General features: G+C 63.8%; 1 protein-coding gene across 4 annotated transcripts; it reads left to right on the top strand.

Annotated features, from left to right (window-relative positions):
- The first annotated feature begins 579 nt into the window (after positions 1 to 579).
- Positions 580 to 13,270, top strand: PUF60 (poly(U) binding splicing factor 60). 4 transcript variants are annotated; one of them, XM_004387382.2, is made up of 12 exons: positions 580 to 767; positions 5,694 to 5,780; positions 7,882 to 7,977; positions 8,085 to 8,174; positions 9,005 to 9,055; positions 11,181 to 11,342; positions 11,419 to 11,511; positions 11,589 to 11,802; positions 11,879 to 12,069; positions 12,160 to 12,295; positions 12,453 to 12,688; positions 12,799 to 13,270. In XM_004387382.2, the coding sequence occupies exons 1-12, from the start codon at positions 744 to 746 to the stop codon at positions 13,096 to 13,098; spliced, it is 1,680 nt and encodes a 559-aa protein (XP_004387439.1). In that variant the 5' UTR covers positions 580 to 743; the 3' UTR covers positions 13,099 to 13,270. The 4 variants fall into 4 exon arrangements, with proteins under 4 accessions (XP_004387439.1, XP_004387441.1, XP_004387440.1 ...); XM_004387384.2 differs by lacking the exon at positions 5,694 to 5,780; XM_004387383.2 differs by lacking the exon at positions 9,005 to 9,055.
- The last annotated feature ends 267 nt before the right edge of the window (positions 13,271 to 13,537 follow it).

Below are 13,537 nucleotides of genomic sequence, written 5' to 3'. Positions count from 1 at the left end.
AACGGTCCAATCCACAGCCAATTCTGGGGATCGTGCAGACGGGGTAGCATTTCCCAACCAGACAGACGGGAGCTGACAGCATTGTTTTATGAAGTACTAGGAAAGAGAAAACGCTGCCAGTTAACGGTGAGACACCGTCCCTTGTTAGACGCATCCTGGTTTCAGCAATGCTAAAACGCAAAGAAGACGCAGCTCAAAATCGATGAGAAACGGCGATTCTTTTGCAACCTCCCTCAACTTGGAGTCTGGGTAGATGAGCTTCCCTGGCGTTCGCGGAGACGTCTTCAGCCCTGGAGGGTGTCCCGCCGCTCCTGGAGGTGAGAAACGGAGCAGCCGCCGCAGGAAGAAGTCTGCGCGCTGAGGTTCGACTGAGACAGACTGATGATGGAGGAGGCGGGGGTCGGGGCTTCAAAGGCCGGTTTGCTGGACGGTGGTGGGGCGAGGGGCTGGGACGGCAGCACGCCCCCGCCGGACGCCCCCCAACTCCATCCGGCGACTGCCCCCATCTCGCCCCGCCCCTCACGGCTCTGGCCTCGCCCACTTCCGCCCGCCCCTCTCGGGGGCGTTAACTATCCTCTCCCCGCACCGGAAGCGTGCTCCTTTCTCCCTCCAGGTCGCTGGAGGGAAGGCCTATTATCGCGAGTGTTCCAGCCTTTCCGGGAACCTCCAGGGGGCCCAGATCGCGCGATACCACAGAGGAAACTGGAGCGAGTGGCGCGCGCGGCGGCCGCGACGGACGCAAGATGGCGGCGGCGACCATAGCTCTCGTAAGTGAAGCCGTCGTTACCGCGGGCTGCCGCTCAGCTGGCAAGAGCTAGTAACCAGCCCGGCCTAGGGCGCAGAGGGCCCCCCGCAGGCTCGACCGCCGCTTCCGGGCCCTGCACCGGCCCCCGCGGCTCTTCATCGCGCGAGGCGGGGGCGGGGCGGCGGCGGGTGCGTGCGGCCCGAGTTCGACCCGCTGATACAGCTTCCGGCCCGCAGAATACAGCTTCCGGTCGCCACCGTGGGGTGGGCCGGGCCGCCGGCGGCTCGCGACTTGCGAGCGGGGCCTCGGGGTCACGTCTTGGGGGTGCCTGTGCAGGCTGCGGCGTTCCCGACCCCGGCTCTCTTGCGAGTTCGGGCGGAGCAGGTCCCGGCGCAGGTCTCGTCTCGTGCCCGCCAAGCGGGATGCCTCCCGGCAGAGCCAGGAGCGAGGGAGTTGGTCCATCCTTTGCTGGCGGGGACGTGCGCCTGCGGCCCCGCCTTGAAACGGGGGTTCTTGGGAGTGATGGCGTCTGCTTCTGCTGCTTGTCTGAAGCGGGTCTACACGAAAGGGAGGTGCCCAGGGCACTGCGCCACCGGGCTTGTGGGGGACCAGAAAGGGACGCAACCTGTAGAAAGAGACTGGCGGCTCAGTGAGTAGGGGTGGCCTTGGCGCCTTGCACCCCCAGCTGTGATTCAGCACTCGCTGATGCTCTGCAGCGGGAAGTGGTTCCTAGGTAACAGGCACTCCATCCCGTTATTCTCAGTCAGAGAGGGAAGAAGGTCCTCTCTTGGCAAACGTTTTTGAGTCCTCACTTTGTTCCACGCTCTGTGCTAGGACTTCAGGGCGTAGTGGGGAACCAGACAAAGGCAGTCTCTGCCCTGTTTGGGGGTCTGGTAGGCATCGGAGACTAGCTCCCACCCGGGTGCCATGTACTGGGTATCTGAGGGAGTTGTGCTTGGGAGGCGTGGGCACCCAGAGAAGGAGCCCCTCTGCCCTGCTCAGTGCTCACCTCCGCAGGCAGGGGTGCATAGGCCGCCTCCCTCTCAGCCTGGCCTCGGCTCCAGTGTGACCTTGGAGCAGTCATCTCTCTTGACCCTTGTCTATCCCCACTTTGCTTTTGGGATTGGCTCTGCTTCTGGAGCTGAGACTCTTCACAGCCACAGTTCATCCCTTTATTTACCTGCCACCCTGCCCCAAGCCACACACACAGTGACGTGTTAGGGTCCCCTTGGGAAGGACAGCTTTGGCGGGAGACTCCTGAGGGTTAGGGAGAGTAATGAGCCGGGCTCTGAGCTGGGGGCTGGCCCTGTCTCCCGGGGGAGAGGCCCTTGCACAAGAACCCCCAGCTGGTGGCCGAATATGTGACTCTGGAGTCTAGCCAGCTTCACTGTCTTCTTCCTACTGTGTCTTACTTTCTGGGGAAGCCATAGGAGCAGATGATCTTTGTGAGGAGGAAGCCGGAGAGCAAAGAGGTGAGGGTTGAGGACTTGGTCAGAGAATTGGGTGGTGAAGGGCGTGGGGGCTCGAAGATGAGTACTGGGATGCCTGGGAGGGTGGAGAGGAGAAGAGGCCAGCGATCGGGTCCCCACCTCCCCAAGTGCCCTCAGCAGCAGGTCCCCATCTGCCCAGGTGCCCTCAGCAGCAGGTCCCCACCTCCCCAAGTGCTCTCAACAGTAGGGCCCCTCCCCCAGGCCAAGGCTTGGTGTCACGAGGATAGTAGTGATCCCTGAGACTTGCTGCGTGTGCGCCGCGTACCGGGACTGTCTCAGGCAGTTTACATAGAGTGACTCAGAGTCTGTGCAGCTGCTCTAGGAGACAGGCACCTTCATTATCATCCTCCCTAGCTGACGGATGCGGAGACCAAAGCCTCGAGACCTGAGGCCCCTGCCCAGTGTAAAAGTGGCGTGGTGGCTCCTCAGACCTCAGGGAGATGAGCATCAGCATCAGCCCAAGGCTGGTTCCCATGAGGTGGAAGTCAGACATACCTCCGTTCTCCAGCCTTTATCGGTTGGCACCAGCCATCCTTCCCGCGTCACTGTTTACTTCTCTTTTGGATTCAGTGATTCATTGCAATGGCTACATAGAACTCACAGAACATATTCACAAGGATGGGATTTATTAGGGAAGTAACAGGTTACAATTCAGGATCAGGATCAACTTGGAAGTAACAGGGACGACTCAGGATAACGGTCCTTCGATCAGGACAGCTGCTTCTCACCCATGCCCTCAGGCATGCCTCTCTCGGCCCTTAGCCCTTGGCCTGGCCTCTGCGCTGCTAAGGCAAGTGTTACAAAGCTTTTTAGCTCAACAGATAAGTGCCTGCAGTCACCCCTCTCTGCCAGGAAGCCTCCTGCCCAAAGGCATTCAGCTCTCTTGCTCTGTGGGTCACCGAGCCTAGCCTGCTGGTCCCGTGCTACTGCTGTCTCGGGCCATCTTTGGTGCTACAGCTCTCTCTGTCTCCTGGGTCTAGGAGGTTCTCAGCGCAGGGACCCTGGATCCAAAGGACACACTCTGTTCACGGCTCTTCTTGATGGTAGTGAGCCACCTCCTGCCTCCCAATCTCTGCGATTGCCTCCCTTTAAGCCTAGAGGGATAGCAGAACTGACCAATGTCCTACAAGGGATCCATGCACCCTATTTGCATGGTCCCATCTATGCAAGGGTTCCATGAGGTTTAGTTGAATTAGCAAAACTGTCCAATCCCCTTGGTGGACCACAAGCACCTTATTTGCATAGTCCCACTCAGTCATTTTGTGGGACTTACAAGACTGTGGTTAGAAGGACCGTGTTAAAGCAATTCACTGCACCGCACCCAGGTTGCTTTACTTTCTCCTCGTCCTTTTCTTCTGCGTGTTGATAGGTACGGGAGCTGGCGGTTGCCAGCGCCTGACTCAGAACCTCCGTGTTGTGCTGTCTTTCAGGGTGCGTCCAGCCCACTGAGATGTTGCTTGGGCCTGGGGGGCAGCATGACTCCAAAGCCTGCCCAGGCGCCTGATTAGCTGGGTAGTGACTGCGCCGGCCTCCCAGCGCTCCTCGTGTCTGGTTAGAGCAGAATTCTAGGCTTGAATGGGGTGGGGGCTCTGGCTCTGATGTGAGTGTGGGGCGAGGTCCTGGGTGGGCTCCCCAGGGAACTGGCCTTTCCCCAGAAGTCTCTTCTGAGGCCATATCTGACTTTCAGTCACGTCCTGGGCTGTTGCAATAATTTGGGGGAGCAGAAGGTTATTAATATGACCGTGGGTTCACCCTGTTCGTAGGGTTGGGTTGGGCTGCCTCCCCTAGACCCACGGGAAACTTCTCCTGTGGGTGTTAGGGGACCACCAGTCAGAGTAAGCCCCTCTGCCCCAGGCCTGCTGAGGGCCACAGGGCTCTTGGGCAAAGCTGGACTCTGGCACCCTAGAGCGCCCCCTGGGCGGGAGCCCTGTCACAGGGGCTCACCTTTGCTCTGGCATCATTCTGGCTACCTTTCCGTGGCAGAGTTTGCTCTCAGTGCCTCTAGGCCTGTGCTGCCAGCTCTCGCTTTAAGATGCCAAGCTGCTGAGATACGCTCCAGCTCCAGGGGTGAAGGTGACCCCAGGTCTGCCTGTCCTCAGTGTCCAGGGGTGAACATGACCCTGGGTCTGCCTGTCCCCGCGGTGTTCAGGGGTGAACGTGACCCTGGGTCTGCCTGTCCCCACAGTATCCAGGGGTAAAGGTGACCCCGCGTCTGCCTATCCCCAGTGCCCAGTGATAAAGGCTACCCCAGGTCTTCTGTCCCCACAGTGTCTAGGGCTGAAGGTGACCCCGGACTTGCCTGTTGCCAGTGTCCAGGGGTGAACATGACCCTGGGTCTGCCTGTCCCCAGCGTCCGGGGGTGAAGGCGACCCCAGGTCTTCCTGTCACCACAGTGTCCAGGGGTGAACATGACTCTGGGCCTGCCTGTCCCACAGTGTCCAGGGGTGAAGGTGACCCCACGTGTGCTTGTCCCCAGTATCCAGGGGTGAAGGTGACCCTGGGTCTCCCTGTCCCCACAGTGTCCAAGGGTGAAGGCGACCCCAGGTCTGCCTATCCCCAGTGTCCAGGGGTGAAGGTGACCTCAGGTGTGCCTGTCCCCACAGTGTCCAGGGGTGAAGGTGACCCTGGCCCTGCCTGTTCCCACAGTGTCGTTGATCTGGGAGCGGGGTGAGTCACTTGTGCCATCTGGCTCCCACTCTGCAGCCATGAGCCCCCCATAGCCTGGCCCGCTTCCTGCCCTCGGCCGTGCGGGCTCCCTGCCCGGCTGGCTCTGCACGCCTCTGTGCCCCTCAGGGTCCTGCAGATGGCAAAACCGGGCTCTCCGCTGCCCTCCCAGGAGGCAGGGCCCTGGACAGTTTGCTGGGGGGCAACGGGTTGCACCTCAGACCACCTGCCGGGCCTGCTTAGAGGGAAGGCCCCTGCGAGGTCTTCAGGGGTGGGTGGGGCTGGCCCTAGGGCCTGTGTAGGGAGTTACGGAGGTGGCCCTGCCAGCCTGGGGAGGGGGTGGAGGACAGCTAGTCGTGGACCTTGTTCTGGGCCTGGCCTGGCCTGTTGGGCGTGAGTGGACCTGATCTTTGGGGCCACAGAGCTGGTGGCCACGGGGCAGCTCCAGGCCAAGGAGAGGGTAGCTTTCCCTCGGCCTTGGGCGGGGCACAGCTTGGCTCTCTGCCCCCCACCCCACCCCCACCCCTTCCAGGATGTGCTACGAGCTCTGGGCTGCCCCTGTGTTTGGCTGATGTCTGCTGAGGCAGCCCCTCGGCCAGGCTCCAGGCAGCTGTGGTGTGCTGGTAGGGTTGAGGGTGGGCAGTGTGAGGTGACGTCAGGACAGGGGGCTCGTTCCTCCTGCCCTTGCCCGGCCTCCTCTGCTTCGGCCGGAGGAGCGTGGCCCTTAGCTGGGCGAGAGGTGAGGTGGGGTCCCGAGGCCTGACTGCCTTACAGCATCTTATTCCTGCCTGCAGCAGGTAAATGGCCAGCAAGGAGGGGGGTCCGAGCCGGCGGCGGCGGCGGCAGTGGTGGCAGCGGGAGACAAATGGAAGCCTCCACAGGTACTGACTTTAAATCTTTCCTCCCTCAGGCCTGCCTGCCCGCCTGCCTGCCCGCCTGCCTGCCCGCCTGTGCATCCCTGGGCCAAGATAGAGGCTTGGCTGAGGGGCCCCTCCTCTTCCTTCTTGGCAAGGTCCCTGCCTGCCTTGGGGTGGTGGCCCCCACTGCGCCCACCCTCCCCCCAGCCTCTGGGCCTGCTCTGGCCTCCCGCCTATGCCTCTCCCCTTGGTCAGCCCAGCTCTGGGGCAGGTGCCCTCCCAGCCCAGCAGGTAGTGGCCAGGTGTGGTTGGGGGCCGGTGGGGGCTGACCTCAGCCTGTGGATGCTCAGCCACCAGTGCCCCGGGGCGGGGTGGGTGCACTGTTCCAGAGCGTGCAGAGCTTTGTGAGATCCAGAGATATAAATTTTCACGTCAGATAGTTTATTTTATTTAACGGAGACAACAAAACAGCAGTTTGCAGGTGGGAAACGGGCCTGGGTGGGACGTCGTCCCTGGCCCTCCTTTCTCAGGGGCACAGAGCTCCTGGGCCCTTGAGAGTGTGTCCTGGGGATGGGGCGGGGCCCGCTGTTGCCTGGGCAGTGGGGTTCTTTGTGCGGCTCCATGGCAGCGCCCGCCTCCAGAGGGGTCCCGGGGCAGGGCGGGGACAAGGTGGCCGGGAGGCCTGTCAAGGCTGAGTCCTCTGCTGTGGCCCCCCCCAGGCACACTGAGGGGGGCGGCGTGGCATATGCCTGGGTCCTGGGATGTTGCGGTTGCTGTGACGGATGAGAGGAGGCCTGGCTACTCTGGGCTGCTTGTCCGGGGTTGTTGGTTGGTGGGAGAAGGGCCTTTTGTTTACCGAGACAAAGAGGGGATTGAAAAGTTTCTAGGGGGCTGAGAGGGTTGGCATTGATTACCATGGTGACAGTGGGCTCTGCGGTCCCAGCCCCTCCCCTCGGGCCCCTCCCACTGCAGCACACAGGGCCCGGGCCAGCGCGGGTTGGGGCTGGGGGAGACAGGTTGGACCGCAGGCCTCAGGGCCTGCTTGGGACCCAGGGGAGCTCTGGGGCTTCCTCCCCTTTGGTCCTGAGCCCCAAACCCAGCATGAGGGGCTGGCTGGTGGGTGCCTGGGCCACGGGTCTGGGTCTCCTCTGTGCTTCTCGGCCCCACTACAAGCGAGCCTTCTTCTCCTCCCTGCCGCCTGTGAGGCTGCATGCTTGGGGCCCGCAGAGCACGCCTCAGGGCCGTGCATGGCTCCATGCAGTGACGGGTCGCCCAGGACCACGGGCAGGTCAGCAGGCAGGCGTGCCCCCACACCCTCCTTGGCCTGGGCTGCTGGGCCTCTCTCCTGCTTACACGGGTGTCCCCTTCTCCCCACAAACAAGGGACGTGGCGTCATCAGTTGCACTGCGCGTGTCCGAGGCCTGCTGTGCCTGGGCCCCGTGCTTTCCCAGCTGGCTGCTGGCGGGTCTCGGGTGCTGGGAGGCCATGGTATCTCCCATGGCTGGTCTTCTGCTTCTCCACCCTACGGGCTGAGCACAGTCCACAGAGGAGCCCTCCTTGGGGCTGCTGAGGCCTCGAGAGCTGCCCTGGACACTCAGGGCGTGAGCACTATCCTCAGGAGGACAGGAGCAGAGTGCCGGGAGGGGCCCGTCCCATACATGCCCCGTGGGTGGTCCTGGGAGCCTTTCTAACTCAGGACACCAAGTCTGTGGCCATGGCAGATTCCTCCCAGACTCTGAGGAGGTCGGGGAGGCCTGGGCGTTAGACATGCTGGGAGCGGGGAGTCGCAGATGGCTGGAGAGCCCAGGCCCGCACCCCGGCCTTGGAGGAGAGCTGAGGGCTGGCTCCACTGCAGGGCACCGGTGGGGGGGACTCTGGGGTCAGGCTTGCAACGAGGGGCAGGGCACCCTCTCCTCCCACCTGCCTGCCTCAGTCTGTCCTCCCCCGAGGCCCTAGGGAGACAGAGGACAGGGACGGGTGTTGGGAGGACAGATCTCGGCCAGGCCAGAGATGCCGTCTGGGCTGTGGCCCCGGCCGTCCCTGGGAACAGCTCTGGGGGGACTGGGGCTGTGTGAGGGAGGTCTGAGCTGGTTGGCTAAAGACCTCCCCACCCCCCCACCCCCAGGGCACAGATGCCATCAAGATAGAGAACGGGCAGAGCACAGCCACGAAGCTGGGGCTGCCCCCACTGACGCCCGAGCAGCAGGAGGCCCTCCAGAAGGTGAGCGTGAGCTCCGGGGGGCCGGTGTGGGGCAGGCGGTTGGGTCGGAGGAAGGCCGCGTCCCCACAGGCCGGGCCCCCAGTGCTCCTCAGTACCGTCTCTCGCAGGCCAAGAAGTACGCCATGGAGCAGAGCATCAAGAGCGTGTTGGTGAAGCAGACCATCGCACACCAGCAGCAGCAGCTCACCAACCTGCAGGTGAGCCGCCTGGGCCGCGTACCCCCTACCTGGAGCTGGGCCGCCCCCCGGCCTGGGCAGGAAGCCCCCTCCCCCAACCGTCTCCTCCTCTGTGCTCTCTCCTCCTCCTGCTCCTGCTGCCGCCCCAGAAGGTTTTATGGTTTCAGTTTCTCAAGGACTCATTCTGGGGACCCCCAGGGCCTTCCCTGAGGCGCGAGGGGCCCAGCCTTTCCCGCTTGTGGCCCTCTAGACCCTAGGAGTGCAGTGGTCCCTCTGCCCTACCCCTTCTCCATGGCCCAGCTCCTCCTGCTCTTCACTGCCACCTCTGGGCCCCCCACCCCAGCCCCCGGCCTCTGTGCAGCTGCTGGTGGCTGCGTGGAAGTGACCCCTGCCTGCCCTGGGCCGTGTGTAAGAGCGGCAGGCCCCCACTGCAGGTGAAGGGCAGTCTGCAGGCGCCTCCCCGGCAGCACTCAAGGCCTGGCGGGGGGCGGCCAGGCGAGGCTGGCAGGTCCCTGGGCCTCGAGCCCTCGCCCCACCCCGCCCTCAGATGTGCACGCTGCCAGGAGGTGCCCTGCCTCTTCACGTGTCCCTCCTCCGTCCGCCCACCCCTCCCTCCCTTCTTTCTTGCCCCCTGCCGGCCGGCCAGGCTGTGGGGCTGGGCATGGGGGCTCTGAGGCCCCCCCTGGGCAGGCGCCGGCCCCGGCGCCAGCCAGCGGCCAGCAGTATGGGCAGGCAGGCAGGCGGCCTGGCTGCAGGGCGGGGATTCGGGCCTGCCGCTGTCTGCGTGAGGTGTTGACGAGAGGGGACTGCTCGGCTCCAACAGACTGAACTCTGTCTTTACTGTCTTTCAGATGGCAGCAGTGACAATGGGCTTTGGAGATCCTCTCTCACCTTTGCAATCGGTCAATAGACATGCTCACTTCTTCTGGGCTCATGTCCTTAGTCAGGGCTAGAGGGGGGCAGTGCAGCCCGCCAGCTGGGGCCTCGCTGCCTGCCAGCTCTGGACGAGCGCAGCAGAGCGCCAGGCGTGGCGGGCCAGTGTACGGGCACCCCCCGGGACCGCCCCGGGGAGGCTGCCACCTGCTCTGAGGGCCCACCTTAAGTCTAACTGGCCAGGTAACTGCGGAGGGCAGCGCGGCAGCCGGTCAGGGAGGGCAGCTGCCAGGCCCTGCACGCACGGCCACTCCCCCCGGCGGCCGGCCGCTCAGTCTCCAGACTGCCCGGGCTCCTGGGCTGGGGTCAGGCCCCTAAGGAGAGAGGGGTCCTAACTCATGGCCCCATCAGACCCTGGAGGGTGGGTGGATGGCCCGGGTGGGGGCGGGGGGCCCTGAGCAAGCCAGAGGGAAGGGCGAGGGCTTGGGCCTCGGGCCTGGGCTGTGGCGAGGGTTGAGGCACCAGCCAGGGAGTGAACAGCCTTGCCAGAGAGACCAGGAGAAGCGGCTCCTTGGCTGCGGGGCCCCAGGAGGCAGGGGAAGGAGACAGCCTCCTCCTTTCCCCAGAGCTAGGCTCAAGAGGAGGCCAGGCCCTGACCTTGGGGAGGCTGAGGGGGAGACATGGCCACCCTCTGGGGGCTCTGCCCTTAGGGGGCAGGTGGACCCACCCCGTCCCTGGGTGTGCTGGTCTCGGGGAGCTGTGGCCTGTCTCAGGAGCCTTGTATGGGGGCAGGCAGGCCAGGGTCTTGTCTGGGAAGCAACTGTCGGGAGGGGAGCCCCGCTCTGAGGGCCATTTTGCCTGCCTCGTTGTTGGGGAACCCCATGTAGAGGAGGTGATGCTGTCCTGTCTGGGCAGCTTTCGCCCGCAGGCCGACCTGAGTCCATGGCTGGGGAGCCTTGGTGATGGGGGATGTGGTTCTACCTTTCACAGTCCTTGTCCCTGCAGACAGTCTACGTTCTATTTGTTGGGGAGCCCAGTCTGAGGAGGGAATGGTCCCATTTTGGGGGAGTTCCTAGTCTAAGGGAAGCCATGCCCACTTGGGGAGCACCATGTGTGGGGAGGGCTTGGGTCCTGCTTTGGGGGAGATGTGGGCCTTATTTCTGAGCCCTTCTTTGACGGCACCTGGCCCATACTAGGCCAGCTGATGTGGAAAAGTGAAATGGGCCTCCGTGCGGGGAGCCCCATCTGTGGAGGGGCAGGTGCTTGGGCCCCGTCTGCCGGCCCTGGGCTGCTGGGGGCAGAAGCTTCCAGCTAGGGCCCAGCTCCTCTGGGTGGTCTGCTGCCTGTGGCTCTGGGACCTCTGCCTGGCCTGTCTTCTGTGAGGTGGCGGGGAGGACCTGGTCCCTTGGCGCTCTGGCCAGTCCATCCCGATCAGGGCCCTGGGCCTGCCCGGCCTGCTCACCTCCTTGATTCCGAGGCAGCCCTGGGGCTCTGCCTTGAGGGACTCTGGAACCTTGTGTTTCTCCTGGGAGCCAGGCCTACCTGGCTATGGAGGGGTGCTCTAGGCAGCCCTTTTTTGTAGGGTTTGTTCGGGAGTGGGGAGGGCATCGGGCACTGAGCTCCTGCCAGCCGGCCGGCCACACAAGCAACTGCTCCTCCCTCCGGGGCCCACTGGGCTCCTGCCCCTCCCCAGGGCGCTCTTCTGGGCGTATCTGCCCGTCTTCGGCACTCTTTTCTTCTGGCCTCCGACCTAGGGCCCCAGCCTGGGTGGCTACTCCCTCCCTCCCGCCCTCCTTCCGCCACAGGATGTGGCCAGGCCGACGGGAGGTCCTCCTGCCCAGCCTGCGTAGCTGACCCCAGACTGGAGGGTGGACAGGGTGGGAAGGCACATGGCCCTGCTCCCGACCGTCGGCCTTGCTGCCAGTCGGCCTGGGAACTTCCATGCTGTGCCTCTGGTTCTGGTCTTCCTTCCTGGGGGCGGGGTTCTGCTGACCCTGCAGCCCTTTGCAGGTGCTGAGCCTGCGCTGCTGCTGTGTGGGGTGCCCTCCCCACAGTGGAGCTGGGTGGGTGGGCCAGACGGGGAGCGGGCTTCTCGGCCCTTGTCCCCCCTTATGAGCCAGTGGCTCTCTCTCCCCCACTTCTGTCCTGCTCCAGATGGCAGCTCAGCGGCAGCGGGCGCTGGCCATCATGTGCCGAGTTTACGTCGGCTCCATCTACTACGAGCTGGGGGAGGACACCATCCGCCAGGCCTTTGCGCCCTTTGGGCCCATCAAGAGCATTGACATGTCCTGGGACTCGGTCACCATGAAGCACAAGGTGAGCAGTGCTGCCTGCCCGCCCGCTGCCCACTCTGCCCTGGTTCTCAGCCTAACAGGCGCGTCCCTGTGTCCAGGGCTTTGCCTTTGTGGAGTATGAGGTCCCAGAAGCCGCACAGCTGGCCTTGGAGCAGATGAACTCAGTGATGCTGGGAGGCAGGAACATCAAGGTGAGCCCTTGCACCCTGTGCGCCTGGCGCTCCACCCCGCTGCCCACAGACACAGAGCGGTCCTGTCCTCTCCCCAGGTGGGCAGGCCCAGCAACATTGGGCAAGCCCAGCCCATCATTGACCAGTTGGCCGAGGAGGCACGGGCCTTCAACCGCATCTACGTGGCCTCGGTGCACCAGGATCTCTCGGACGATGACATCAAGAGCGTGTTTGAGGCCTTCGGCAAGATCAAGTCTTGTACGCTGGCCCGGGACCCCACCACTGGCAAGCACAAGGGCTATGGCTTCATTGGTGAGCTCGGGGGCTGCCGTGGGGCCAGGAAGGGTAGGGCGGGGGCTGCCCTTCTCACTGCTGCCCCTGCCCGCAGAGTACGAGAAGGCCCAGTCGTCCCAGGATGCTGTGTCTTCCATGAACCTTTTTGATCTGGGTGGCCAGTACCTGCGGGTAGGCAAGGCCGTCACCCCCCCCATGCCCCTGCTCACACCTGCCACACCTGGAGGCCTCCCACCCGCTGCTGCTGTGGCTGCCGCTGCCGCCACAGCCAAGATCACTGCACAGGTGAGGGCTCCTGCAGCTGAGTGGGTCTGATCTTGGGTGGACAGTCCCCAGTCCTTTGGGGACTGAGCATGGTGGCCTTTGGGGTTCCAGGAAGCAGTGGCGGGAGCAGCAGTGCTGGGCACGCTGGCCACGCCAGGATTGGTGTCGCCTGCCCTGACGCTGGCCCAGCCCCTGGGCGCTCTGCCCCAGGCCGTCATGGCTGCCCAGGCCCCTGGTGTCATCACAGGTGAGTCTCAGAGGGTGGAGTTGCCTTCCCTTGTTCCGTCCCCCACCTCCAGACACCCTTGGCTTCCGGCCTGCACTTGCCCCAGCTGACCAGCTCGACTCCCTCCGGGGAAGGGCTGGGAGGGGGTGACTGCTGGACCTGGTTGGTTGTGCTACAGGTGTGACCCCAGCCCGTCCTCCCATCCCGGTCACCATCCCCTCCGTGGGGGTGGTGAACCCCATCCTTGCCAGCCCTCCAACGCTGGGTCTCTTGGAGCCCAAAAAGGAGAAGGAAGAAGAGGAGCTGTTTCCTGAGTCGGAGCGGCCGGAGATGCTGAGCGAGCAGGAGCACATGAGCATCTCGGGTAGCAGCGCCCGCCACATGGTCATGCAGAAGCTGCTCCGCAAGCAGGAGGTGGGCAGCTGGCTGGTGCGGGCGGGCAGCGGGCGGGCTGGAGGCCCTGGGTGGGGCAGCAGTCCGGCCAGACCCCAGTGCTCAGCCGGTCTTCCCCCCTGCACACACAGTCCACGGTGATGGTTCTGCGCAACATGGTGGACCCCAAGGACATCGATGATGACCTGGAGGGGGAGGTCACTGAGGAGTGCGGCAAGTTTGGGGCCGTCAACCGTGTCATCATCTACCAGGAGAAGCAGGGGGAGGAGGAGGACGCAGAGATCATTGTCAAGATCTTCGTGGAGTTTTCCATGGCCTCGGAGACACACAGGGCCATCCAGGCCCTCAATGGGCGCTGGTTTGCTGGCCGAAAGGTGGTGGCTGAAGTGTATGACCAGGAGCGTTTCGATAACAGCGACCTTTCTGCGTGACCTTGGCCCCCTTCCTGGACTAGCACTTGCTCCTTGTCTCCTCTGGGTTTTATAGAATGATCTGGTGGTGTCTTTGGGCCAAGCTCCCTCTGCCTAGCCTGGTCCATAGTGTGGATAAAAGTGCAGATGCTGCTGGCCCCGTCGTCCTGTGTCTGACATCAGTCTTGTGACCCAGCCTGGGAGGGTAGAGGCGGCAGAGCAAGGACCTGGGGTGGGGGAGGCGCTGGCGTCTGCTGCTGCAGAGGCAGGCAGCGACCTTCGGGCCTGAGAACTGAGTACTGAGTGATGGAGGAGATGCATCAGCCCTGCAGGGCTTGCTGGTTCTCTCCTGCCTGGGCAGCCATATAACCGAGCGGACAGTACTTGAAGGGGACCAGACTTCCCGCTGTGCGGGGAGAGTGGGCTTGTGTATCGGCTGTTACCTACAGAGGTGCTGGGG

The sequence above is a fragment of the Trichechus manatus genome, unplaced genomic scaffold (genome assembly GCF_000243295.1).
Source record: "Trichechus manatus latirostris isolate Lorelei unplaced genomic scaffold, TriManLat1.0 scaffold00185, whole genome shotgun sequence".
In the NCBI taxonomy this organism is placed as follows: domain Eukaryota; kingdom Metazoa; phylum Chordata; class Mammalia; order Sirenia; family Trichechidae; genus Trichechus; species Trichechus manatus.
The sequence above is the reverse complement of the archived record's forward strand: the minus strand, read 5'-3'. Positions and strand labels throughout refer to the sequence as shown.